Here is a 27,968-nt window from a genome sequence, read left to right as displayed (position 1 = left end):
TGGTTGCTGGGAATTGAACTCAGGACCTTTGGAAGAGCAGGCAATGCTCTTAACCTCTGAGCCATCTCTCCAGCCCCGAAAGTAGGAAATTCTTAAAGAATAAAAATATATCTAAAATGTGAGCTTACTGAAACAGGAAGGCATATGTAACTTATATTACAGCTCTACTGAACAGAGCTGAACTTATACAAAGAAAATTCATCCTCCACACCACTGGTGGCCTTAGATGAGGGAAGAGCAATCCACAGAGCTCTGTTTTCAGCTATCTTCTTGAATTATCTCCAGTCTTGCTGCTCCATTAAAAAACTATTCTTAGATAATCAGACTCCAAACTGTTATCTCCAGTGAAACCTGGATATACTTTTCCAACTATCTACAATACCACTTGGAGCAGTGGTTCTCAACCTTCCTAGTGCTGCAACCTTTTAATACCTCATGCTGTGGTGACCCCCAACCATAAAATTCCTTTTTTGATACTTCATAACTGTAATGTTGCTATTGTTATGAATGCAATGTAAATACCTGTGTTTTCCAATGGTCTTTTGGGGGTCATGAGAACCACTCACTATCCTAGAGGCACCACAAACTTAAATGAGCATCTTCCTAAAAGGTTACTCCTCAATAGTTCAGTTTAGTATATGGTGTTTAATAAATGGGTGTGTCTCCTACAGATTTCCTTCCCTGTGCCATCTGGCACCACCACCAGCTTTTTCTATTTCCTAAATATTTCTGGACTTTTCCTTTTGCTGACCCCACTGGCTAAGCCAAGTCATAATTATGTCCCCTTTTATCAACTCCCCCTGGCTCTTGTTATAGTGTGCCCTATCCCAGATAAAACAAAACAACTTTGCTCATTGTTGTCCTTTCTATAGAACACTACCCTACATAAGGACATATATATCTTTCCTTATTCACTGTCACACCTCTACTTCACTCATGTATAAATTAACAAATGAACAATCAAATACAAATTACTGCCTCACAGGTTTCCACTTACTAAGGAGCTGGATTATGCTGATTCAATTAGCATGGGAGGCATGGAAAACATCTGTCCTGTGTATATATATCAGTGCATATGTATTAAGAAAAGTACTAGAATTCTAGAAAGGCGATCAGGAGGAGGAGTGGGGGAAGCCAAGGGGTGCTCGGGGACCACATGCCCTGAACACTTATCTCTATCAAATTTACTATGCCTGAACTCAAACTGAAGCCTTTCTTCAGTTCTGATACAGTCTAGATGAGGAAAGAGTGCCCAAAACAATCCCCCAGTCCTGCACAAACCTGATGTCCAATATCTCCAATCTCAAATTTCATGATCCTACAGTATCCACCATTTAGCAATGACTCAGTGAAAAGTAGCTGAGATGTACAAAGAACAATTACAATAACACAAACTACTTCTAAAAGCAAGCCATTCTCCCACAACATGATAACTGTTCCCCAGTCCAGTCACCTTTTATTAGGGATTACCAACCATCTTCCTGTCTAAGATAGCCTTCACCATTCCCCGTCCATCACTAGTCTGAAGGTGGGGAGGGCCATGAGCATCTCTATTAACAAGCAAGTTTAAGCTTCTTTTGCAAGCTTAAAAACAGTCAGAACTTTCCCTCGTGTTGTGGTATTTAACTAATCCCACATTTAGGGTAAGGAAGAAGAACTTCTAAAGATTTCTCCCAATGTATGTATTTACAAAAGAACAGATAGACACAAAGGTGAACACTAGTCCTCTGTTTTTATTCATCTAGTTAGTTCTACAGAAAGTGAGGCAGGAGTATAAATTATACAGATGGGACAAGCATAAGGATGTATGGTATAGACTAGGCAGGCCAGGTTAGCTACATGTCCAAGAATATTTAATGGGATTATACTTGGGTAAATGACTTTAAAAACGGCTTTATTTAGGAGGCCAGGCATGGTAGTGCACGCCTTTAATCCCAGTATGCAGAAGGCAGATGCAAATGGTTCTGAGTTCAGGATCTGTTTAGTCTATAAAGCATGTTCCAGGATAGTCAGGGCTGTTACACAGAGAAAGCCTATCTCTAAAAAACAAAAAACAAACAAAAATTATAAAAAGGCCATCCTAAAGGGACTGGGAAGAATGGTTAGTGTGAGCCTGTAACCACAAGCAAACAAGTTCAATTCCCAGCATCCTATAAAAGAGACAGGCATGATAGTGCCTAACTGTAATCCCAGCACAGAAGTATCCCTGGGCCCCAGCCTAGCCTAATTGGTAAACTTCAGGTTCCAATAATGGGTCATCTTAAAACACAAGGTGGACAGAAAACAGAGACACCCAAGTTTGAACTCTGGCCTTCATGTGCATTTGCACAGAGACAAGCACACACATGGTATCTCTTAGCCTCACAACCCTCCATCCCTTTTCCCCTTTTCCCTCTCCTTACTGGTTCCCTTCTTTCTCATAGTTCTCTTTCTGTACTAGTAACTAGTATCATATGTGTGTATGTGATTGTGCGCTCTCTCTCTCTCTCTCTCTCTCTCTCTCTCTCTCTCTCTCTCTCTCTCTCTCACACACACATATATATCGCAGATTCCACACATAAAAAAAGTGATATTTGGTCTCTTATTTTCCCATCAGTACTATCTGATAATTTTTTTTCATATCACAGTTCAATACTCCCATGATATCAGCAAAATCATTTGGTTCTCTAGGAAGAGCAAGCAACTGAGGTAAAACAAAACACAGCAATAGACTCAGAGAAAACAGAAGAGACAGGCTGGCCTCGGTCTTTCTGTTACTTTAGACAAAACCCAAGGCTCTTGACAGCATGCATTTTAACTGCAGTATTTCTGCGCAAAGAGATGAAACATGGATTATGTGGAGGTTTGAATGTGTATGGCCCCCACAGACTCATGTGTTTGAGCACTTGGCCTATAAGGAGTGGCACTATTATGAAGTATAGCCTTGGAATAGGTACTGCCTTTTTGGAGGAAGTGTGTCACTGTGGAGGCAGGCTTTGAGGTCTCATAAAAGCTCACATTATGCCTGGTATGGTACTCAGTTTACTTTCTGTTGCCTGCAAATCAAGATGTAGAACTCTCAGTTCCTTCTCCAGCACCAATGTGCCTGCACACAACCATGAAGATAATGGACTAAACCTCTGAAACTGTAAGTCACCCCCATTTAAATGTTTTCCTTTCTAAGAGTTGTTGTGGTCATGGTTGCTTCATAGAAATAGAAAGCCTAACTAAGTCACAGTGTGTATGAAACAGTTCTTTTGTGTATAAAGCAGATAAAAATATTTTTTCTGCAATGTTAACATTTCATGCAATTAAGACTGTGGACAGTATCTACAAAGGCTTTGCAGGGAACAAGAGTTAACAACTTTGGCAGATCTCCATCTCCTTAGCCATGAATGGTCAGCATCATGCACCTTAAAGGACAGTTACCATAGAAGCATGCCTCTGCCTCCTGAATACTGGGATTACAGGTGTCACTATCAAGCCCAGCCTTTCATTGTGGCTAATATATACAGAGAAGCTGGGACTGGACATAAAGTAAACAAAACATAACCGAACTGTAAAGTCACTGATCTACAAGCAAAGCTTCAAGTACATACAGGTTAGCTATCAACTGGATCAGTAATAATCTTACCACTAAACACCTAACCTCCAAAGAGAAAATAAACACACAGTAAAAGCCAAAGAATGAACAAGATGAGTCATAAATGTGGCAAAAATACAAACCTAAAACGCCAATTTCAAGACCGTCCAGGCCTGTCTTAATTTTATCATAAATATCATCCAGTGTAAAGTCAACAGCAATGGTCCTTGTTTCCACTTTGTATTTTTCTTCTGGAAGGAAAAAAAAAAAAGGACAAATGATGAGCAAAAATGAAAATTAATACATGGCAATTATGAGTAAATCACTGGATAACATTATCCTTTCAAATTTTCTCCCCCCAATTTGACATGACATTTAGAGCAGGATAATTTCAAGCAATCATGGGACTATGTAAGAAATGATAGAGAGTCAACAAAACAATAGTTCAGCAATTAAAAGTCCCAGCATCCTTACTGGGTTGCCTGAGTGTGCCTTGTCAATTTTCCTCTTGTGAATCAATAACGGTAACCACTTTTTCAAAGTTAAGCACAAATAACACAATATGATTCATATCACATTATATACTTTCTAAATATCACTTCCTTTGTGATTTTAACTGTAAATTGGTGTCTCTTAACCTCAGGAAGAAGTCTTTATGGTATAAAGTAGCTTTTAAAAATATTTATTTTTTATGTGCATTGGTGTTTTGCTTGCATGTACGTCTGTGTAAGCACACCAGATTCCCTGGAACTGGAGTGACAGACAGACGTGAGCTGCTTTGTGGGTGCTGAGAATGGAAATCAGGCAGTCTGGGAGAGCAGCAGTGCTCTTATCTGCTGAACCACTTTCCCAGGCTCTGTTGTAAAGTATCCCAAAGTGAGAAACATTAAAAGAAAAAGTTCATCTTAGGAAAAGGAATATGATCTTATTGCAGTTTTTGGATTGGATAAGTTAGTTGAATCACTACACTTAAAAAGCAACATCAAGTACACAGCAATAAATATACAAAATGACTTAAAAACTACCTCAGTGCTTTCCTCAAGATGATTAAGATCCCAAGAGCTGGGGATGTAAACAAGAGAGATATCATCAAGGATAGCATACAACTTCCATTTCCTTCTATCTTCGCTAGCCAAACCCTTTGAAGAATGTGGGTTCTGAGGTCACCCAGACATAGACACCAATCTCATTCCTATACTTCTCTATAGAATGACTACTGAGCAAGACAGACATCCTCTAGGAGCCTCAGCATCCTCTGCAACAATGAAGTAACCTCTATCCAGCTTAGTCCACTGGCTCAGATGATGACCACTGGTGCAGGAGGCACTTCACAAATGCTAGGCCTTCCCTTCCTCTGCCACTTGTGGTGATATTTCATTTCTATTTTTTTTTTTTTTGAAGATCAGAACACAAAACAGCCACACTGGTCAGACATACAGGCCAGGCAGCAATGGCATACACCTTTAGTCCCAGAAGTCACACTAGCTAGCCACAAAGGCCCGGTGGTGGTGGTGCTCGCCTTTAACCCAATACTAGAGAGATATATAAGGCAGTATGAGACAGGAACTCATTCTCTTTTCAGTCTGAAGATTTAGCTCTCTAGAGGCTTGGCTGCTTTGCTTTTCTGATTTTCAGGTTGAACCCTATTATCTATCTCTGGGTATTTATTAATCATGATAAAATTGGTACGAATTCACAGAAAAGCCATTTGCCTTTGGCATTTTAGCCACCAGCACCCGGCTTGGCTTTCTTTTCTTTTTTTCCCCAAGCCTCAGAGCAAGTTTGGGATTTTCTTGTTGTAGCCTCTCTGAAAGTTTCCAACTGCCAGTCAAACTCCAGAAGCACCTGAGCTCGAAAGTCATAGAACTCATCCACCTTAGAGAACAATCCCCACATATTTTTCAGACAGTTGACTCTTTCTCCCTTCCTTCCTCCCTTTCCCTCCCCCCTCCCCAATCTCCCTCATGAACATTGCTGCAAAAAATATTCAATAAAATAATGGCAAATCAAATCCAAGAACACATCAGAAATATCATCCTATGATCTAACATCAAACTATAATCAAGTTGGTTTCATCCCAGAGATGCAGGGATGGCTCAACATATGAACATTTGCCAATGTAATCCACCATATAAATAAACTGAGGGAGGGGGAAGGGGATGGGAGGAGGGGGAAGGGAGAGGGAAATGGGAGGAGGGGAGGAGGTGGAAATTTTTAAGTAAAAATAAATTTAAAAAAATAAAAAATAAACTGAAAAGAAAAAGATCATCTCATTAGATGCTAAAACACCTTTGACAAAATACAATATTCCCTCATGATAAAGGTCTTGGAGAGAGCAGAGACACAAAGAACATATCTAAACATAATAAAGGCAATATACAGCAAGCCAATAGTCAATATCAAACTAAATGGAGAGAAACTCAAAGTGATCTCACTGAAATTAGGAACAAGACTAGGTTGTCCACTCTCTCCATATCTATTTAATATAATACTTGAGGGTCTAGTTAGAGCAATAATACAACAAGAGGAGATCAAGGGGCTTCAAATCAGAAAAGAACTCAAACTCTCGCTATTTGCTGATGATATGATAGTTTACATAAGTGACTCCAAAAATTATACCAAGGAACACCTACAACTCATAAACACCTTCAGTAATGTAGCAGAATACAAGATTAACTCAAGAAAAAGAAAAACATCAGAGAAACACCACACTCCACAATAGCCACAAATAACATTAAAATATCTTAGAGTAACTCTAATCAAAGGAGTGGAAGACCTGTATGACAAGAACTTTAAATCTTTGAAGAAAAATATTGAAGACACCAGAAATGGAAAGATCTCCATGCTCTTGGGTAGGTAGAATTAACATAGTAAAAATGGCAATCTTATCAAAAGCAATCTACAGATTCAATGCAATGCCTATCAAAAATCCCAGCAAAATTCTTCACAAACCTTGAAAGAACAGTACTCAACTATAAATGGAAAAACAAAGAATCCAGAAGAGCAAAAACAATCCTGTACAATAAAGGAACTTCTGGAAGCATCACAATCCCTGACTTCAAACTCTACTACAGAGCTACAGCACTGAAAACAGCCTGCTAGTGGCATAAAAATAGACAGGAGAATCAATGGAAGTGAATCAAAGACCCAGATATCAATTCACACACCTCTGAATACCTGATTTTTGACAAAGAAGGAAAAAAATATAAAATGGAAAAAAGCATATTTAACAAATAGTGCTGGCATAATTGGATATAAACATGTAGAAGAATGAAAAATAGATCCATATCTACCACCATGAACAAAACTCAAGTCCAAATGGACCAAAGACTTCTACAGAAAGCCAGCCATACACTTGAACGCATTGGCACAGGAGACCACTTCCTAAATATAACCCCAGCAGCACAGACAGGAAGGTAAACAATAAATGGGACCTCCTGAAACTGAGAAGCTTCTGTAAAGCAACGAACATGAGCAACAAAACAAAACAGAAGCCAACAGATGGCAAAATATTTTCACCAATCCCACATTGGACAGAGGGCTAATCTCCAAAATATACAAAGAAATCAAGAAATTGGTCATCAAAAAAAACTCCAATAAAAAAATGGGTATAGATCAAAACAGAAAACTCTCAATAGAGGAATCTAAAATGGCTGAAAGAAACTTAAGGAAATGCTCAACATCCTTAGCCATCAGAAAAAAGCAAATCAAAACAATTCTGAGATTCCATGTTACATCTATAAGAATGGCCAAGATCAAAAACACAAATAACAACTTATGCTGGAGAGGTTGTGGGGTAAAGAAAACTCTCTTGCATTGTTGGTGGGAGTGCAAGCTGGTACAGCCCCTTTGGATTCGGTACGGTAATTTCTCAGAAAATTAGGAAACAACCTACCTCAAGACCCAGCAATACGACCTTTGGGTATAGACCCAAAGAATGCTCTATCATACCCCAAGGGCATGTGCTCAACTATGTTCATAGTAGCATTGTTTGTCATAGCCAGAACCTGGAAACAACATAAATGCCCCTCAACCAAAGAACAGATAAGGAAAATGTGGTACATTTACACAATGGAGCACTACACAGCAGAAACAAATAATGACATCTTGAAATTTGCAGGCAAATGGATGGATCTAGAAAACATCATACTGAGTGAGGTAACCCAGACCCAGAAAGACAAATGTCATATGTACTCATTCTTAAGTGTCCTTGGACAGAGAGTAAAGCAAAACCAGCCTACAATTTATATTCCTAGAGAATCTAGACAACAACGAGGACCCTAAGAGAGACACACATGGATCTAATGTACATGGGAAGTAGAAAAGGACAACATCTCCTGAGTAAGCTGGGAGCATGGGGACCATGGGAGAGGGCAGAAGGGGAGGGGAGAAAAAGGGAAGGAGTGGAGAAAAATATACAGCTCAAGAAAACAATAAAAAGAGAGGATAGAACAGCTTAAGGTTTTCAGACAACCACACTTAATAAAGCCAGTAGCTTTATGGAATTTCCAAATGGTAGAGGTTTTTTGTTTTACAGCTAAGTGGACTCCTGTGCCAATGTTAGATTTAAGTTGATTCAAGGAAGCCGTAGTCTCATATGACTTAGAGTCACCTTTTGTGAAGCAAATGTTAAACTCGAGGTCTGTCTGTAATAGAATTATATCTGAAGAATGGATAGAGGTTAAAGGTGTTTTAGAGCCTGGTGCGATAACAATGGAGTACCAGGTTCAGTGAAGAGGCTAAGATTATTGAACAATGGAGTAATGCTAGAGGTAGGGAAATCCCCCTATATCAAGTTCTTAGAGATGATTATGCTACTATAGAATGGCAAGCTGTATATGATGACTATACCCTGGATTTATATCATGCAGGACCTTTGAATGCTTGGAACAGAATTGGAAAAATAAGAAAGAAAATGGAGTCATTTACAGAAGTTATACAGGGTTCTAAGGACGCCTTCACAGATATCTTACAAAGATTGACTGCAGCAGTAAATAGAATGATACTAAATTCAGAAGTCAGACAAATAGTAATTGAATCTCTAGCTTTTGAAAATGCCAATTCTCTATGCAAAAGGATAATTAGGCCATTAAAGGATTGGAGGAATGGATTCGAGATACTATTAATATTGAATCTTACGAACATGACAATCCATGGAAAAGTGAGTTCCAGAGATTTGAGGGAAAAAAAATCACTTTAAAGGGTACTGTAAACAGGGCATTCCTAGAGACACTTTTTTTTCCTAAAAATAATCCATTCAAAACACCTGGATTATGTGTAAAGTGTGGCAAAGATAGGGCAAAAAAAAAAAAAATAAGGAGAAACCACAGAGCAAGTATTTTGGAAAACTTCTATAAATGAACATACACCAAAATTAAAAATACAAATAAATGACATTGTCATTGAATGTCTAGTAGACACAGGTGCAGATGTAACAATAATTTCATCAGAATCTTGGCATTCAAATTGGCCTCTTCAGGATATAAATGTTCAGGTTTTAGGGATTGGAACTTTATCTCAGGAAAAGCAGAGCACGAGATAGGTTGAATATCTAGGGCCAGAAGGACAGAGGGTAATTTTAAACCATAAGAAGCTAACATAGCAATGAATTTGTAGAGAAATGATTTGTTACAGCAATGGAATACTCAGATTAACATTCCCTCAATCTGAGAACCAAAGCATAAATTAACATATGTTTCTGGGGAAACTATTAAAAGGTTTTATAAAGAACAGTTACCAATCCATTCAGGTTGTACAAGAACAGGGCACAACAGCTGCTGGTATTTCAAAGGCACCAACAGCCCTACCTTTAAAATGATCGACAGACAAACCTATATGGGTTAAGCAATGGTCTTTAGAAACTGCAAGCTTTAGAGCAGCTGGTACCGAAGCAACTAGATGCTCAGCATATTGAAGAATCAACCAGCCCTTGGACTGTATTTATTGTTATAAAGAAATCTGGAAAATGGAGAATAGTGCGAGATCTAAGAGATGTTAATAAGGTAATGGGCTCTCTACAGTCTGGCATTCCTCTGTCTTCTCTATTACCTAAAGCATGGCCTCTTATGGTTATTGATTTAAAAGGTTGTTTCTTCACTATACTCTTACAAAAAGAAAAAAGAAAAAAAATCCCTTCACAGTGCCTACTTATAATAATTCCCAGCCTGCTAAGAGAGATCAATGGAAGGTTGTCCCACACGGAATTTTAAATAGCCCCACCCTGTGGCAATATTTTGTAAGTCAACCATTTGAAATGATATGTAAGCAATTTTTCAACTATAGTTTACCATTACATGAACAATATTTTACTATCTGATTTAAATGTAGTTACTTTAGAAAGAATGTTTGAAAAAGTAAAGAAAATTTTGCCTTGGGGAATTACAGATTATTCCTATAAAAGTATAAAGAGGAGATTCTATTTATTGTGTAGGTTATATAATAGGTTTACAAAAAATTAGACCCCAAAAGGTACAAATTAAGAGATATTGACTGTAGACTCTTAATGACTTTTTGTAGAATTTGGAAAACTAAAACATGTACGCAACAACATCTATACCTATTCAGGTTTTCAATGGGCAACTGCTTTGAGTTCAGAAAAGGCAGATTAAGTAATCACCCATTTGCTGGAAGTTATGGCCATGATGGGTATACCTGTACAAATAAAGACAGACAATGCTCTAGCATATGTTGCTAAGAAATCAAACAGTTTTTGTAATATTTATATTGTAATATAAAGCATATTACAGGTATGTCACAAAAGTCTACAGGCCAGGCAGTTATAGAACTAACAAATTGAACCCTAAAGAATGTAAAACAAACAGAAATCTCGCCAGAAACAGATTGCGTAAGCATTATTAACTTTGAATTTTCTAAATGCTAATGAGAAAGGAACAACTATGGAGAGACACTGGATAGGAAAAAAACTACAGAAAAAAAAGAATTAAATCAGCTGATATACTTTAAAGATTTGCTGACTCAGAATGGGCTATTTCTGTCATTTCTCATATTTTTTTGAAAGTTGATTGCTTATACTTCCTGCTTACTCAGTTAATATTATTTCCTTCTTGGGTCTCTGAGGGAGTTGAAGACTAGGTAGTTAAGGTTTTCCTTGTTTATCAGATGCAGGAAGCAAGTTATGATAGAAGGTAAATTAGGTAAAGACTTTAAACTCACCAAGATAGAATACATATGAAGTATTTTCTCTTTATTTGTCAAATGCATATGAACTAGACATTGTTGATTATTTACTGACTGGATATATTGCATATTATTGCACTTATTGTATATAGCTTTTCTTATATTAGTCATAGCCATCTTATTATCTTTGGCAATAAAAGGAAATGCAGTGATATTTCATTTGTATTTTAATAAATAAAGCTTGCCTGAAGATCAGAACGCAAAACAGCCACAGTAGTCAGACATGCAGGCCAGGCAGCAGTGGCACACACCTTTAATTCCAGAAGTCACACTAGCAAGCCATAGAGGCCCAGCAGTGATGGTACATGCCTTTAATCTCAGTACTAGAGAGAAATATAAGGCAGGATGAGATGGAAACTTGCTCTCTTTTCAGACCTAAGATTTCACAGAAGTAAGAGTTCTCTCATGGCTTGGCTGCTTTAGTTTTCTGATCCTTCAGGTTGAATCCTGACATCTGTCTCTGGGTTTTTGTTAATTGTGCTACAACTTCTTCCCAATAAGGCTAAGAATGTCCTTCTTTGACTTAGGGTAATACAAAATAATCCATTTAAAAACTCCTGCTTCCAAAAAATAAACCATTCTTCAGTGGAAGGCAATGTGAGCTCATCCTGCAGTTTTCACAATGAATCTCACAGGAAGTATCCATTCTTTTTTTTTTTTTTTGAGTTTATGGCATCATTTTTTATTCAAACATCCACATTCCATTCCCTGGCTCCCATGTTTATAGCCATATCATAATAAAAAGTTCATTTAGTTCAAATTCAAAAATTCTCATACTCTTTCATAGTCTGAACACTGTTTAAAAGTCCAAAGTCTCTTCTGAGACTCATGACAATAGCTTAACTATAAACCACTATAAAATGAAAATCAAGAGCAAATCACATACTTCCAACATACAATGGCACAGAATATTCATTACCATTCAAAGAGGGAGGAAGGGAACAAAGTGAGAAAATGCCAGATCAAAGTAAGACCTAAAGCCAGCAGGACAAACTCCAGTCTCTGTATCCCCATGTTTGATGTCAAAACACTTTCCAGATCTCCAACTCTTTTCAGCTTTATTGATTGCAGCATACATTTCTCTCTTGGGCTGGTTCCACAACTGGTTTGCCACTTTCCTTGACAGGTACCTCACAACTCTGGCATCTCTAACATCTTGGGGTCTCCAAGGCAATCCAGGCTTCATCTTTATAGCTTCATGCAATGGCCTTTCTGGAACTTTTTGGAGATGCAAAGACCCTAATGCAAACCTGGCTTCAGATGCTTTTCTTAGCCACAAAAGGAGATTCCAGAACTCCTTTCTTGTGCCCTTGACTCTAAAGCCAGAACTGTATGGCTGAAGCTGCCAAGTTCTATGCCGTGACTGACTGGAATTTGGTCCCCTCCTTCACTTACATTTGCATTGGTTTTCTGTTCTTGATAGTTTCCTTCACTGCTTACGCTTTCCTTTAATTAATCCCTTCACACAGGTTAGAAGCTTAGCTGGGGAGGATCTTGCCCTGTGACTACTACTCCCCTCATTCCATTTAATATCAGGCTTTTCTTTAAACTCTTTATCCTCTTGAGCCTAGCATGGAAGTATCCACTCTTGATCTCAATGGATTTGTTGCTGAAACTAAAGAGCTGGTTTGTGACAGATTAGATCTTTAGTTAGACTCAACAAAAAGTATTGACCCCATATAGAAATCAATGAACAACCTAGAAAGAAGAACTGAACAAGAAACAGCTTTCCTGGTGTTAAAGGTAAACACAGTTCAGGCACCCTCTCCTCTGCTGCCCAAGGATAAATCAATCAATAGGAACAGACAAGTAGAACAAACCTACAACAGAATCTGGAGACTGCTGTGGACCTGAGATGAGCCATGTCAGTTGCTTCAACAAGAAAATTTTGTTGTTCCTAGTGTGGCAGCCGTTCAGTCCCTCTGGGATTGCCTGGCCCAAGATCATACCTTTCTTATGGGTCCACATCCAAGGAATTATCATGGCTGGAGTGCAAAGCCATTGAAAAACTGTACCTTCCAGGCTGATTCTCAAATTAGAACCAGGAAACAGATGAACATCATGATACTAGTCACCTGTTATTTTTCTGTTCTTTCATAATAGCCTGCTTTTAGTTATCCAGGTTTCAAGATAGGTTTTAATATCTTCAGCTGGACAAATCTCTTCAGTTGGTCTTCTCTTCGAAGTTTTTGCTTATTCTCATCTGTTTAGTTTTAGTTTTTATTAAGTTTCATTAAGTATTTCAATTAAATTTACAAAGAATAACTATATGGTATTCTCTTTTAAGCTCTCTATTTATTCAATGTTTTATAAACGGCTCAATGGGAAATCTTGTGATTGTAGGTCATTAAGAGAAAGAATTTAAAAATTCCATCGGGAAAACTGGAGATGGCTCAAATGGTCCTATGATGCTGCAGCCACCCCATGATCTGCTAAATATGGGTACTCTCTGATGCTGCAGTCATCTTATGATCTGTTAAATACGAGTACTCTCTGATGCTGCAACCACCCCATTACCTGTAAGTATGGGTACTCTCTGATGCTGCAGCCATCTTATGACCTGCAAGTACGGCTACTGTTTGATGCTGCAGTCATGCCATGACCTGTAAGTATGGGTACTCTCTGATGCTGCAGCCATCTTATGACCTGCAAGTACGGCTACTGTTTGATGCTGCAGTCATGCCATGACCTGTAAGTATGGGTACTCTCTGATGCTGCAGCCATCCCATGACCTGTAAGTATGGGTACTCTTTGACACTCTAGCCATCCCATGACCTGTAAGTACTCTGATGCTATTTTCTCCACCTAAAAAACTTATCTGCCAATGGAAACACCTGAATTATTTGTTTGTTCAGACAAGAGAAAAAACAGAGAGGAGATTCCATTATTGTGATTCAGTTACAAGATGATATTGCCAGGAACATAGAAAGAGAGCTCACGGGGAAGAGAGGAGATGTAAGTAGAAAGGCAGGACCTGAGTGCTAGCTCCAGTGGGGTAGGCAGAGGGCTGCTCACTCAAGATACTCAGCTTTCACCCCATCTCTTGGCCTGTGATGCACAGGCAAAGCTCTCCATCCTGCATGGCTCCTGTAAAGACACTCTGTGATGGCATGTTAAATGTGCCTTATGAAACTCTACAGCCAAGGAAGTGTATTCTGATAATACATAAGATGGTGCTATGTCTACAAACACAGGTTGCTGTGGGGATGCTCCCCCATCCCAATGATGATTATGAACATCCAACTCTACATTTTAAGTCGACTTATTTATTGTGTTATCACCCAGGGGATATGTGTCATAGTATTCTATTTTCAGCTTTCCCTTCAGTATCCAGCTAGTTCTTTGACTCAGTCTGCTTTAAATTAGACTTTTGAATCACTATATTTATCTAATCAAAGACATACATTTTTATTCATCTTTGATCTTTGGAATCATAAAATCTCACAACTGTTAGCAAGTCTGCTTTCTCAGTGCTTGACTTTGTCACTGTTCTATTGCTGTGAAGAGACACCATGACAAAACAACAGTTTAAAAAGAAAGTATTTAATTGGGGCTTGCAAATAATTTCAGAAATTTTGTCCATTACCATCAAGGCAGGAACATGGTGGTAAACAGGTGCAATACTGGAGATGTAGCTGAGAGCTACATCTTTATCCACCAGCAGGAGAGAGGGGAGAAGGGGAAGGGAGGGGAGGACAGGGAGAAACTGGACCTGACTCAGGTTTTTGAAACCTCAAAACCTACTGCCAGTGTCATACCTCCTTCAACACCTCCTAATCCTTTCAAACAGTTCTACTCCCTGATGACTAAGCATTCAAAGATATGAGTCTATGGGGGCCCTTCTTATTCAAACCCCCATAGTACTTACAAGTGGCATGACTACTTGCCATCAACAGTGTCTCAGATTTGATAAAAGCCCAAGACATTGTTGACATCCACAAGATGGAATTAAGGAGAACAGATCACAAATAAAAGGTTTTGGACATCTCAGAGCTTGTAACTGGCCTTTCATCACTAGAAAAGGAAGCAGAAGACCCCTGTTAAAGCCACGGCCTGAAATTAAAGGCAGGAGGTATTTGCAGCCAGCAGAGCACCTGCTCTGAAGGTGCAGAATGAGGGCGAAGTCTGTGTTGTCTGTTTTTCATCTTTGTCCCTCAGTGTTCAACAGTACCTGTGCATGTAATAAGAGTTCTGACTGAATAAATTCAAGAAACACACTGAGTAGCACCCACATGCCAGACTTTGCCCTGAAGACAACAGTTAATACCCTCAATTGGTGAAGGGGACATATACTGTTCTAATAAATGCGAACAGATTATCAAAGAGAAAGCAACATGCTCATTCTGAGTACAATTTTCAAATAGGACATGATATTTGCACGAAGTGTTTTGAAAGGAAAAACAGGAAGTAGCCATCCAGAAAAGTAGAAAAAGGCAGAAACTGGAGGAGAAAAAAACATGTGTTACGAAACCCCCCGTGGATGCCATGTGTGGTGCATGGAGAGACCTGGAAAGAAAAAAAAGAGCACTGTAGAAAGAAGCTGGTGGAGGTTGCAGGTGTCAGGACAGCAGGCGGAACCTGCTTCAGAATTTGTGGGACTCAGTAGGAAATAATGTAGTCTTTGTTCAAAATAGATTAAGATTTTCAGGATAGTAACACCAAACCATTAAACAAGAATAAGCCCTTCCAAGGGTGGGACCCTGTACCTATAAGATGTTTCTATGGCAAGTTAACATTTGCCTGGTATTGTAAGCACTTGGCATCCTGTATGTTGTAACTAGCAAGCTAGGAAGTGACAAGATCACATCTGTTTTTCAGGAAGGACATGATGTGAAAAAATAGAGGACCCATAGCTTATTATAAAAAAGCAACAGGTGACAGAGAAAGGATTAAACATCTGCTTCACTGGTCTCCAGAGAAGAGAGATCCGAACAAAGACAGCCATGGAGGTAGGAGACAGGCCAGGGCATGAAAGACTTTGGAGTGGGTGTCTGCACGATTTCACACTATTAGATGCCCAGCTTTAGGGAAAGAGAACATAGCAATTTTATCCATTTGCTTTAGAAAACTGGCTATTATCATATTTTACAGCTAAAACAGTTCTCCTGGTCTTACAGATTCTGTGATTGCATCTCAGGGTTTTCTTTTTTTTTATTTTTTATTTATTTATTAAAGATTTCTGCCTCCTCCTCGCCACCGCCTCCCATTTCCCTCCCCCTCCCCCAATCAAGTCCCCCTCCCTCATCAGCCCAAAGAGCAATCAGGGTTCCCTGCCCTGTGGGAAGTCCAAGGACCACCCTCCTCCTTCCAGGTCTAGTAAGGTGAGCATCCAAACTACCTAGGCTCCCACAAAGCCAGTACGTGCAGTAGGATCAAAACCCAGTGCCATTGTTCTTGAGTTCTCAGTAGTCCTCATTGTTCGCTATGTTCTGCGAGTCCAGTTTTATCCCAGGCTTTTTCAGACCCAGGCCAGCTGGCCTTGGTGAGTTCCCGATAGAACATCCCCATTGTCTCAGTGTGTGGGTATACCCCTCGCGGTTCAGGGTTTTCTTAAGCCATGTTAATACAGCGTTTCTGCTATGTTTTAGAATAAATTTTTCTTCTCTTTGTTGGCCAAATAATAATGATGATGATGATGATGATGATGATGATGATGATGATGATGATATATGAGCCATGTAGGGTAACTGAACTATAAAAATCAAGTTAGATGGCAATCAAAGTTATGTTTGTAATCTACCATAATACTCTACAGATAAAGGAGAAGGCAGAGATCCCCAGCACCATTCTAACCTGTGTAAGTTAGTATGCTTCTAAAAGTAATTTGTCTTGTAGTACTACTTTGTAGAAGAATCCATTCTGGTTTTGTGAAATCTTGCCTGGGGATATGCTTTTCAAGATCTGAATTTGTTATTTTGGTTTGGGGAAGGTTCGGCTTTAAGGGGATTGTTTTGTTCTGCTGTGCTGGGGGTCAAACTGAGGACTTGGCAAAGACTGTTCTAAGTTAAATTACTAATCTCACTGAGGTAGTCAGAAGGAAGCCGGCTTAACAATTGCGTTCACTTTCAGTTCTTTTAGTTGCTGTTTTTGAAAACAGGATTTCTCTGTAGAGCCCTCTTTCATCTCAGCACTCAGGAGGCCGAGGCAGGGGGATCTCTGTGAGTCTGTTCTTTCCTTAGTAAAGAATTTAGATAAATTTAATCAAAATCACGAAGTTAAAATGTGTGTTTATTACTTTATCACAATAAATACCATGGAATATCAAGTAGCTCAGGATAGTTTGGAACTCACTGTGCGGCCAAGACCTTGCTCCCCACCCCCCACCCCATGGGTTTCACTATGTGACCTGGAACTCCCTTCGTGGATTAGGTTGGTCTTGAACTCAGACTAGGCTGGCCTTGAACTCTGCCTGCCACTGCACCCTGAGTGCTGCAGTTAAAGTCAGGACCACCTCACAGGCCGACCTTGAATTCATGGTCTCCCTACTCCTACCTCCCAGGTACGTAATTAACACTTTTAAAATGATACAATTATTTTTTTTACATTCATTAACTATGTGTGTGGCCTAAAAAAGAGGGGAATTTGTACAAATCAGTTCTTTCTTTCTACTATATGACTTCTGGAGAATGAACTCAGGCCATGATGTTTGGAGGCAAGTAGTTTTACTTGCAGAGCCATTTCACTGACCACTTAAACAACATTTGGCCAAGAGTCGAACCACCTTTCTGCTCAACACAGAACATACCCAATACCCATTCTCATTTACACTATTAAGAACATCGCTTTCATACAGTAAAACAAAATGAAAGCAAAGGTAGATGATGTACAGGCTCATTCTTCAATACCAAGAATAACAACTCGGTACACAGCATTCTGATCACAGGGTGCCCTACAGGACACACAGTACCACGTAAAATGTGTGGAGCTGAAGTTAATATACCACCATCAGAACAGTAATTATTACAGCAAACGGTTACTTCAAATTAACTATGTGCCAAGAACATTATGTCATTCATTCTGTACAAGACTTACTGGCATATTGCTAAAGTTTGCAAATGATTATTCTCAGAAATATCCGTTTTCAATGTTTGAAAAACCATTATATATGTATTTTTACAATAATCTCAGATTTAAAGTACTGTACAGTGAATCCCCATTCCTGAGTCATTTTAAACTGCTGCCATGATGCTCAGTATCCAAAACTACTTCGATGTGATGTTCCTCAAAACCCATAGTCAATGACAGTCAAATACCAAGGCACTCTGCTGTCTTCACTATGTTAACAGAGAGCAAGGTGGGTGAGGCAAATCAAAGCAGTGGTAGTCAATGTACTGGAGGTCCCTGCATCCTTCACGTGTTTATATCAAAAAGACAAAAGTCAATTCCATTTAATAATGCTCCCTGATCAAGCACTAAAATTATTAGTTTTAATGCATGACTATCCTTTATATACAATTTTCAAAGTTCTATGTGATAAAATGGGATGTATACATTCTTTCTGTGTATGTAATACAATGGCTACATGGAAGTAAAAGATTTGAGTCACTACCAATGTGCTAAATTGATTCCCTTTTCATGTAACACTACTTATGAAAAACAAATAGCAAAACAATATTTACTCAGATTTGGCAGATACTGTATCAAAGATGAATGAGAAAACCTGCCACTTCAAGAAAAGCAAGCAACATTATTTTTGTCCACAATAAAATTTTAATATTTTAAATAACAATTAGTTTTGGAAGACATATCACCACAAGTCTGAGAAAAAAAGATTTTTCTGATGAGAAAGGGTTGATTCTAACATCTGTGATTAGTCCCCAGATTGATAATACTGGGGTAAATCTATAAAACTCACAAATCTGCAAAGGTATTTTGACACAATACTTTGCAGAAAAATGTACCTTGTGCTATGCTAAAAACCTTTGCTGGAACATTACCAGGAGCACTGTCCCTTCCCCAGAGGCCCTGAGGATTGGCCTGGGCCACCATAACTCCACAGGGTCTGAAGTCACATGGTAAAAATTATCTCCCCGTGGAGCTTCCCTGATGGTAAGACTTTCAGGACAAGGCAAGACTTGTGGCTGGTTGGTTCCTGGAGCTGCAAGAGGATGTCAGCACTCCTTCACTGTGGGTTGCTGGTGTAGCTCTGCTGCCATGGCTGGATCTGTGCACCACTACCCTTGGATCCCTCTGTACTGGACAGAGCAATGCAGAGCCACAGTTGCGGCCCTCTAACAACAAGAAACAAAACACCAGTGTGGCAGTCTCTCCTCCACACCTCCCTTATTTATTTCCTTACTCATTTCTAGACAAGGTGTGGTCTTGAATTCCCAATCTTCCTGTCTTCACCTCCCAAGAGCGCCCAACACCACATTGGTTCCACAGATTGTTCATCTGTGCTGGTGGCAGAGGTTTTGAAGTCTAAATCTTTGTCTGGAATGACATTTTGAGCCACCTGTGGCTTCTGAGCACCTTCAGTGTGGGCAGTCCAAGCCTGGGTCTCAGACACAGTACCAACAATCATAATACCAGTGAGATGGCTCACTGGGTAAGGGTACCTGTTGCCAAGCTGGACAACTCAAGTTCAATCTCTGGAATCTATATGGTAGAGGGGGAGAACTGGCTTACACCAGTGGTTCTCTGAACTCCACATGGGTGAGATGTGTGAGTACACACACACATATACAAATAAATAATACAAATAATAATTAAAAAGAATTTTAAAAAAATAACAACTCATACAAGTCAACATTTCCAAGAGCCCAAATGGATAAAATCATGGCAGATACAACAGCTATTCCAGGTATAAGTAGACAATGAGTTTTAATGTGACCAACTATGAAGATTTCATTACTATTATTTCTGAACCCATAATGAAAGAAACTTGTAAGAAGCCTCCACCTAGACTTTTAAAATCTGTATGCATTTATGGACACATGTGTGTCACAGAGTGCTTGCAGAAGTCAAAGAAGATGTGTGGGAGGGAGCTATCTCTTTCCATTATGCAGGGTCTGGGATTCAAATTCAGGCCTTCAGGCTTTATATGTAGTGGCCATCAAGCTAGGTCCTAGTTATTCAGTTTTGATGTATCAAAACAATACCAAAAATTACTTGAAGAGGCTATTAAAATTTTTGCTATGTATCTATTTAAGGCTAGATTTTCTTCTTACATTCAGTCAAAACAACAAACTGTAGACATCGATAAGCAAATCCAATTACCTTTTATTAAGTAAGACACTAAAGAGATTTTTTTTAAATAAGTATACCAATGCCATTCTATTCAATTTTGTTTCAAAAGTTATTCCCCCAAAAGTTTTCTATTACCATGTAACAGATTTACTGTTATTATTCTTAAATAAATATTATTCTTTTAAATCTCCCATTTGACTAAATAAGAAAAAAAAAACATTAATGGTTGCACTGCACACAAACACAGACTTTCAGATCCTCAGTAAATGTTTAGAAGCTACAATAAAAGGATCAGAAGACTATAGCATTTGATAATGCTTGCTTAGCATGTACTTACTGAAGATAGCCCCTTAATAAAACCAACCAGATCAAGAAATAAAACCTGATGTAGTACTGGAATCTTCAAAGTCTATTCCATACTTACCAACTTTTTCAACAACTGCCTCTGATGTGGGCAGTTGCCTCTGTATGCTGTAAATGCCATTGGTTAATAAAAAAACTGCTTGAGCCTATGACAGGGCAGAATAGAGCTAGGTGAAAAAACTAAACTGAATGCTGAGAGAAAGAAGGCGGAGTCTAGAGAAGCCATGGAGCCTCCAGAGGGGAAAGACCAAAGCTACTAGCCGTGGTAAAATATAAAATAATAGAAATGGGCTAATTTAGGATATAAGAGTGAGGAAGAAATATGCATAAGCCAATAGGCCAAGAGGTGTTCTAAATAATATAGCTTCTGTGTGATTATTTCAAAAGTCTAGGCGGCCAGGTAACAATCAAGCGGCCTCCAGCTGCATGCCTCCATAGCAGACACACTGAGTAGCAAACCATGTGCTGACAGCCGCCACTGCCAGCCTCGCCAACCTGGAAAAATGTTCTCACTGCTTTGGCTCTTCATGCTCTGGCCCTCCAGAAATTATAGGCCAAGGGCCTTTGGTGCCCTAGATCTGGGTGTTCATTTCCCATGGTAGCTTCAGGCCCTGCACGTGCGGAAGGGAGAGCACAGAAGCCATGCTGTGCTTCTCCCTGCATCCTAGCAGGCAACATGGGATTCTGACATGTCCCACTACTCTACCTTCTTAACGTGTCTGCCACGTTCTTCTCACTGCAAACTTGCTAATTTCTCTTTTAAATTCACAAGAACTTTGACATTTTGTGGGATTTGCCACCATATGAAATTCCATTCTGCCTCAAAATTTCAACTCATTATTTGTCTGAACACATCAACGTATGGAGTGGTGTGAGGGGATTTCTTAGTGATTGTGAAAAAACTCCAAGAAAACAAGAAGATTCTTGTGACCTCAGTTTCTTCAAAAAACAAGTTGTTCTTAGAATGCACTTTTATGTCCCTCACGGATATAGTGGAGTGAATTTGTTTTAGATTATTCATTACAGCTGACTATTGTTATTTGTTTATTTGCCTCTATGAAAAAGATGTTTCTGCCACATACAAAGTGGCTTGCCCTTGTGACTATATGCTTTGCTCATATGACTCCTCTTAACCCTCTGATTCTAAGTTATCTGATGCTCTGAATAAAGTTGACTATTGCATGGAATTTATTTTGCTTCATTTTTAGGTTCCTTTCTCCCAAGTTGCACTGCCTTTAGAGTGGTAAACAAGTATTAGGTACAGGGGTTGGTGATTTCACTTGTTCATTTAATGGATTATAATTTGTTCCTATCATTTCCATTATAATCTCAATTTGTCCAGACACTGCTACTGGGATCCCCTTCAAGCCTTGTCTCTTTAATACAACCTCCTCATTCCTTGGATTTTCTTTACTGTTTTCTGTCATAAAGAGATATTCTAGGTTCTTCTTGTTCTAGCTTAGAAGTAGTGATCTCTCTCTCTCTCTCTCTCTCTCTCTCTCTCTCTCTCTCTCTCTCTCTGTGCAAGTGCTAATTCTGCTCAGGAGCATAGGGCGTTATCTCTACAAAAAGGCTCATAAGATTAAGTTTGTATCTTCTGCATGGCACAGGACACACTGGATGTCTCTCCAGGCATTAGTTACTGGCTGGGACATTAGCTAGAATCCTCAAGAGTAACCAAATATATGAGATAGACTTGGGGTTTGCCCTAGCTAGGAAATATCATCTTAATAAACTCACACATTTACATGGTGAAAACAGATTAGTAAAATACTCCACTTTAAACCCCAGTTTAATGAGCAACAGTTTTATTCATGTGAGTAAAAGTCTAAATATATATTAGCACTCTAGCTACAGTTCACTTCTCACACTCATGATGGGATATATAGTGTATATATAGCAAAATATATTTTTGAAAAACTTAAGTCTAAACTTACAAAAATAAAATAATAAAATGCAAACTACTTTTTCAGTGTTTTTAAAAGTCAAAGGCTGAGCTAATTAACCAAATGCAGACAACATAAGCAGTTCATACAACAAAAACTTGATATCTAAATTTATCCCTTACAAAGTACTGTGCAATCTCAGCTCAGCTGAGGGCTTCAGGTGATAATGACATGCCAGTACAAGACCATCAGTCAGGACAGTACTCTGATCCAGACCTAGACTAAAGGGAAAGCACCCAGCATGTGATCCAGATTGTGAAGGGGAGTATCAGGCACTTAGATCTGGCGGTGGTGGTGGGGGACACGCAGCAGGAATGTGAAAGAGTTCTGTACTTTTTATTCAATTTTCTATGAATTCAAACAGTTCTTTTAAAAAAATGCCTAGAGTACACAGCAAAATTGTTAGGTCTTAAACCTGTGGCAGCTGAGACATTAACATATCAAAGCTGACTTGGACTCCAGTTTCTCCCAGCATCTCTCAGTTCCTACTCATTACAGGGTCCACCTAGCTGAGCTGCCCTCCTCCCAGCTACTCCTTTCTGTATAATCCATCCATTTTGGTTATGAGGTCTTTTACCCTTTTACCTTTAAGCCTCTCTGGCACTCTCCTTCCTCTGGCCCCTCTCCTCACATGGCCTGGCTCAGGGTCATGGTCACTGTGGCCTCTTCTAGGTGTCTCTGGCTGTGCTCTCCTTCTACAATAAACCGGCCCCGCCATACCTAGGAGTCCTATCCTCCTTTTATTTTTTTTTTTTATTCAAAAACATTCTTTAAATCTACAAAGACAAAACTTTCTCTGTAAAGCATCCCTCAAGAGATTTCTAAGCATTATGGAAGTGGCTTAGGAGCTTCTTATTTTACTGCCCCATACCATTCATAATTAGAAACAGCCTATCTTCCCATGAGGCTTTGTTCTACCCAAGAAAAAGTAGTCGCTACCACGGCTTCATTCCCATCCACAGATGGTCAAAAAGCAGCACTGTAGACACTTAACTCTTAGACACATTTGCACCCCTTAGATTCAGTATAGTGGTACTTCATTTCCTTCATCTACCAAGAACAGCCAGGCACCTTGCAAAAGTCCCAGAGACTATGCTGCTATGTAATGATCACTAAGTCCTTCTAGAAAAGTCAGTTATAATCAGGACAAGAAAATTTTAATTAACAGCACTTTACTACTCTACATCAATGTATGAGGGCACAGTAAAGCAAGCATGGAAATAGCACTCCACTGGGGGGAGGTTTTTATTGTAGGAAGAGAGAGAACATCCAGAGGCATCTGGTAGAGTCCAGAGCATAGGAGAGGACAAAGAAGCAGACTGCGCATGGCCGGGGCTTCTGTCAGAGACGAGAGAACAAGAACAGTGGAGAGGAACTCGTGGACAACAGAAGGAGGATGCACAGCTTCAAGGAGGAAAGCCCCTGGACTGGAGCAGTCTGGGAGTTCAGAGTAGAGGAGGTAAGAATGGTCACAGTGCTAGTATGGGCTCTGAGATGTACGGCAAGTACATATGCTAGAGACCTGAGGAGTCTGTGGACTAGCAATGGCTTTGGTAAGCACCAGAGGTGCATGTCACTAGGGAGCCAGATGCTTCATCCACCAGACAAGAGATAGGGAAGTAACTTTTCCTGGCAGACAGAAACTGTTTCACAGGTTCCTAAGGAATGCTGAAAGTATCCACCAGCAATCTAGTTTAGTGTGAGCTGAGCCAAGACTGTTAATATAGACCAAATCAGTTTTGGAGTGCTTGGGGTTTCCCTTCAGACCTGACAGAATGGTTGCTGGAAAGAAAGCAATGCCAAAAACAAACAAAAACAAAACAGAAAAAAACAAACACAAAAATAATGTAACTATCAACATGCATCTGCTCTATGACATTTTCAAGAATGAACTTTAAAACTGGAGCTGTCGGCTTGCTGTAAATTGCTTTTATTATATTTAGATATGATCCTTGTATCCCTAATCTCTCCTAGACCTTTATCACGAATGGGTGTTGAATTTTGTCAAATGCTTTTTCTGCATCCAATGAAATGATCATATGTTTTTTTTTTCTTTCAGTTTATTTATATGGGGCCACTGATAGTGACACTGGGACGTGTCTCTACTACATATACCGGCTTCATGGGACCCTATTCCCTTCGGATGTAAACCTTGCTCAACCTAGATGTAGTAGGGAGGGCCTTGAACTTTCCACAGGGCAGGGTGCCTGGCACTCCATTAGGGTTGGAGGGGTGGGGTGGGAGAGTCTGTGGAGGGAGAGGGAGGGGACTGGGAGGACGGGAGGGAGTGGGAATTTGGATCGGTATTTTTTTTTTAAGTAAAACAAAAAAATTAAAAAGAAAAAAGAGTAAACTGGAATGGGAGATGGGGGTTAAAAGATGGCTAACTTCCCAATTAATGAACAACGTGCAGCATATTCAGCCTCTGCCATTAACATAGTTTTTAGGATTAACAGTGAAGGCTCTTGCTGTTGGTGACTCAGCATTTGGAAACATGCCAAACAAAGGGACGCTTCCTGGTGAACCAACTCACAGATACTTCATAGAATGAAAATTCAAAGCAGGTAAGTAAAAAGGTTGGTTGTGAGGTTTTGAAATATCTATATCCTGTTGAGTTTGAAATTCTCAAAAGGTGCCAGAAGTTAAGACATGAAAATAGACTACTAGTCTCAGATATCATTGTTGCATCTGGTTCTGCTTTTAAGATGACTGTACACAGAGAGACTTAAAGTTCAGGAGCTGATTCTGGCTCTGTTGCTGTACTTGCACACCATGATCTTCAACACTGCTCTTGTTACCTCTGTACCAAAGAAGCTGAGAGAAACAGCAACACCATATTCTTTAGAAAAGGTTGTCACTACACTTCAAGAATATGAGTCTACTCTGGATGAACTAAGGCCAATAACAGAACGGAACATGTTGCCCCTAAACAATAAGATTGCTACTGTTAGTGGTATTAAACTGGAATGAACTCAAACTTCAGCAAGAGAAATCTAACTAAATTATGGCGTATCTGTAAACCGAATAAAATAAATGAACTACAGCTACATTTAAAAACATGGAAAATTTCAAAAACGTAATTCTTGTTAAAGTCAAACGTCAAGATAAAAACTATTGTATCATGCAATGTGTTATGAAGCTTAAAGAAACTAAAAGTAAACAGTAATATGAGCAGAAGCTAAGCAGCTGTAGGGCTTGGGGAGACAGCAAGAGTGACTGATGAGACTACTAGTCAGTCACAACCAGTCAGTGACTTCCATATGCATTCCACAGGTCTCCAGGGTTCTAAGCATATATGGTAGTTGTAGTACCATTCCTAGGAATGCTTCTATTATGATCCAAAAGCAAAATTAATAGAAAATGTGTATATTGTATTAAGATACCCTACTAGAAGTGAAACCAAATTTGACTATCAGACTACTGAAATAATGGAACCTAAAGAAATGTCCATTTTCTTAGGACTCTCATGATAGGAGAAAGAAAGGGTATCAGTCAGAGGGGAAACTAATCTCCCTGAAAGAGATTCACACAGCTTTAACAATTTTACATGATGAGACTGAAGCCCAGAAATGATGGGTCAGAGGTAGGCAGGCTACACCTTGATGGTCTGCTTAGATTAGATATGCATATCGTTGTCAGTCTATTTAAACTTTTATCTTATTTAAGGACTTGGAGCATCTTCAACACATCTCCTGGTTCCACTTTCCAATGCAGCCATATTGATTAAACCTCCTTTTTCTGTTTTTCACTTTTAATTTCACTCTTTTGATTGTCTTACTAAGAATGGGTGGTTGGGCATGGTTAGGGGCACAGTTAATGACCCCAAGTTTAAAAACAGAAGAAATACATCTTACTGAAAATAAGGTAAATCCTAAAATGTTTTTATCATATAAACAATGCCAAATTTCTTTTTATGCATGCCAAGAAATCTTAATAGCTGAGAGGTTGCACATTTAATACCCTTTGGGTCAAGTATGTTACTGAGTAACATTGAGTATGAGGGGTTACAGAAAACATGATGTGATGCATTCCATCTGAAGGACAACTCTGTCATATCTCCAGCTGATAGTAACCCTGCAGGAACATTGGGCAAATGGACTAGACATTGTTGATATATTTATTGACTGTATATATTGCATATTGTTATTGTACTTATTGTATATAACTTTTCTTATATTAGAATAGCCTTTTTATTTTAGACAAAAAGGGGAAATGTAGTGGCATTTCATTTGTATTTTAATTAATAAAGCTTGCCTGAAGATCAGAAAAGTAAAAGAGTCACACTGGCCAGTCTTATAGACCAGGCAGCAATGACACACACCTTTAATACCAGCAGCCACACTAGCTTGCCATAGAAAGCAGGTAGTAGTGGTGCATGCCCTTAATCTCAGAAGTAGGATTATAAAACAAGGAGACAGCTCTCGGTGTCAGTCTCATCTTCAGATTTCCTGGAGGCAGATCATTATTTCAAGAGTGAGGTAGAGATAAGAGACAGTGGCTGGCTATTTTGTTTTTCTGACCTTCAGGTTGAGCCCCAATTTCTGTCTCTGGGTTTTTATTAATCGTGCTACACAAAAACAATGGGCCCGCCCAGGAATCAAAGGTCTTTACATTAAAAAAAAATTATTTATTTATTATGTATACAATATTATGTCTGTGTGTATGCCTGCAGGCCAGAAGAGGGCACCAAACCTCATTACAGATGGTTGTGAGCCACCATGTGGGAATTGAACTCAGAACCTCTGAAAGAGCAGGCAATGCTCTTAACCACTGAGCCATCTCTCAGCCCAGATCTTTACATTTTTAAGAGAAAACTATAAATTAAAATTTATGTGATGAAAAAATACTTGATTATTTTTTAAAACAAAAGGTAAGCCATCTACAGAGTATTAGTTAGAGATATACCAAGAGACTGCTAATATAAACAGTTCCCCAAGGACCCAGGCAAGAGATAGGACTGAGATGCCAAGAGAGGGCTGTCTTTTTAGAGAGGCAAACACATCTTTCTCTGAGGAGAAGGAAAAGTAAGATATACACAGACATGGGAGCAATGACAGCGGCACGGCAATGTGGGGGCTCTTCCTAACAATGGCTTCTGAAACTCCTCACCACAGGCCCTTTTCCAGGAGAACGCAGAACTTGCTAAAGCACCCTCAGCAGAGCCTGCACGTGGCTGTGCTGACGGTGCCGTCTGCTGCCCACCACCAAGTGTAATCAGAATACATTGAATGCTAAATTTCAGAAATAATCTGTCCTCGAGTTTTAAATTGTATACCTTGTGAGTGGCCTAATAAAACTGCATTCTATCAGGCTCTATCATGAATGGGATGTGTGTGACTCAGAGCTTGGTCCAGCATATCCATGATGTATATATGATCCTTAACCCTTTAGTTTTGTTACTCTGACCAACTGTGCTGATACTGTAGTGCTTAAGTTTAAGTAACCCCATATATAAAGAGTACGTATATAAAGGTCATTGAATATGGAAGGCCAGAATAATAACTATGTTACTATGCCATAGCAGCAGGACAGATAGGGAAAGCACTGTCCACACAGAGTTCAATATTACCTGGGACAGGTGACTATGTAAAAACTGATCAAAGTGATCAACAGGAATTGAGAAAGATGCGGAACCCTAGCCAGGAGAGTGCCCTCACATTGCTGGCCCACACCTGTTTATACAACCATTACTAAATGGTACACAAAGATTA

The 27,968-nt window shown here is 39.3% G+C and overlaps 1 protein-coding gene across 1 annotated transcript in view; it reads right to left on the bottom strand.

Annotated features, from left to right (window-relative positions):
* The window catches only part of Hsd17b12 (hydroxysteroid 17-beta dehydrogenase 12), a 146,412-nt gene that overhangs the window by 48,969 nt on the left and 69,475 nt on the right, over positions 1 to 27,968 (bottom strand). Inside the window, exon 4 of the mRNA XM_005364118.2 lies at positions 3,706 to 3,813. Within this exon, the coding sequence (XP_005364175.1) occupies positions 3,706 to 3,813 (108 nt within the window). The remainder of the gene's footprint in view (positions 1 to 3,705; positions 3,814 to 27,968) is intronic.

The sequence above is a fragment of the Microtus ochrogaster genome, assembly GCF_000317375.1.
Source record: "Microtus ochrogaster isolate Prairie Vole_2 chromosome 14 unlocalized genomic scaffold, MicOch1.0 chr14_random_1, whole genome shotgun sequence".
NCBI lineage: Eukaryota > Metazoa > Chordata > Mammalia > Rodentia > Cricetidae > Microtus > Microtus ochrogaster.
The sequence above is the reverse complement of the archived record's forward strand: the minus strand, read 5'-3'. Positions and strand labels throughout refer to the sequence as shown.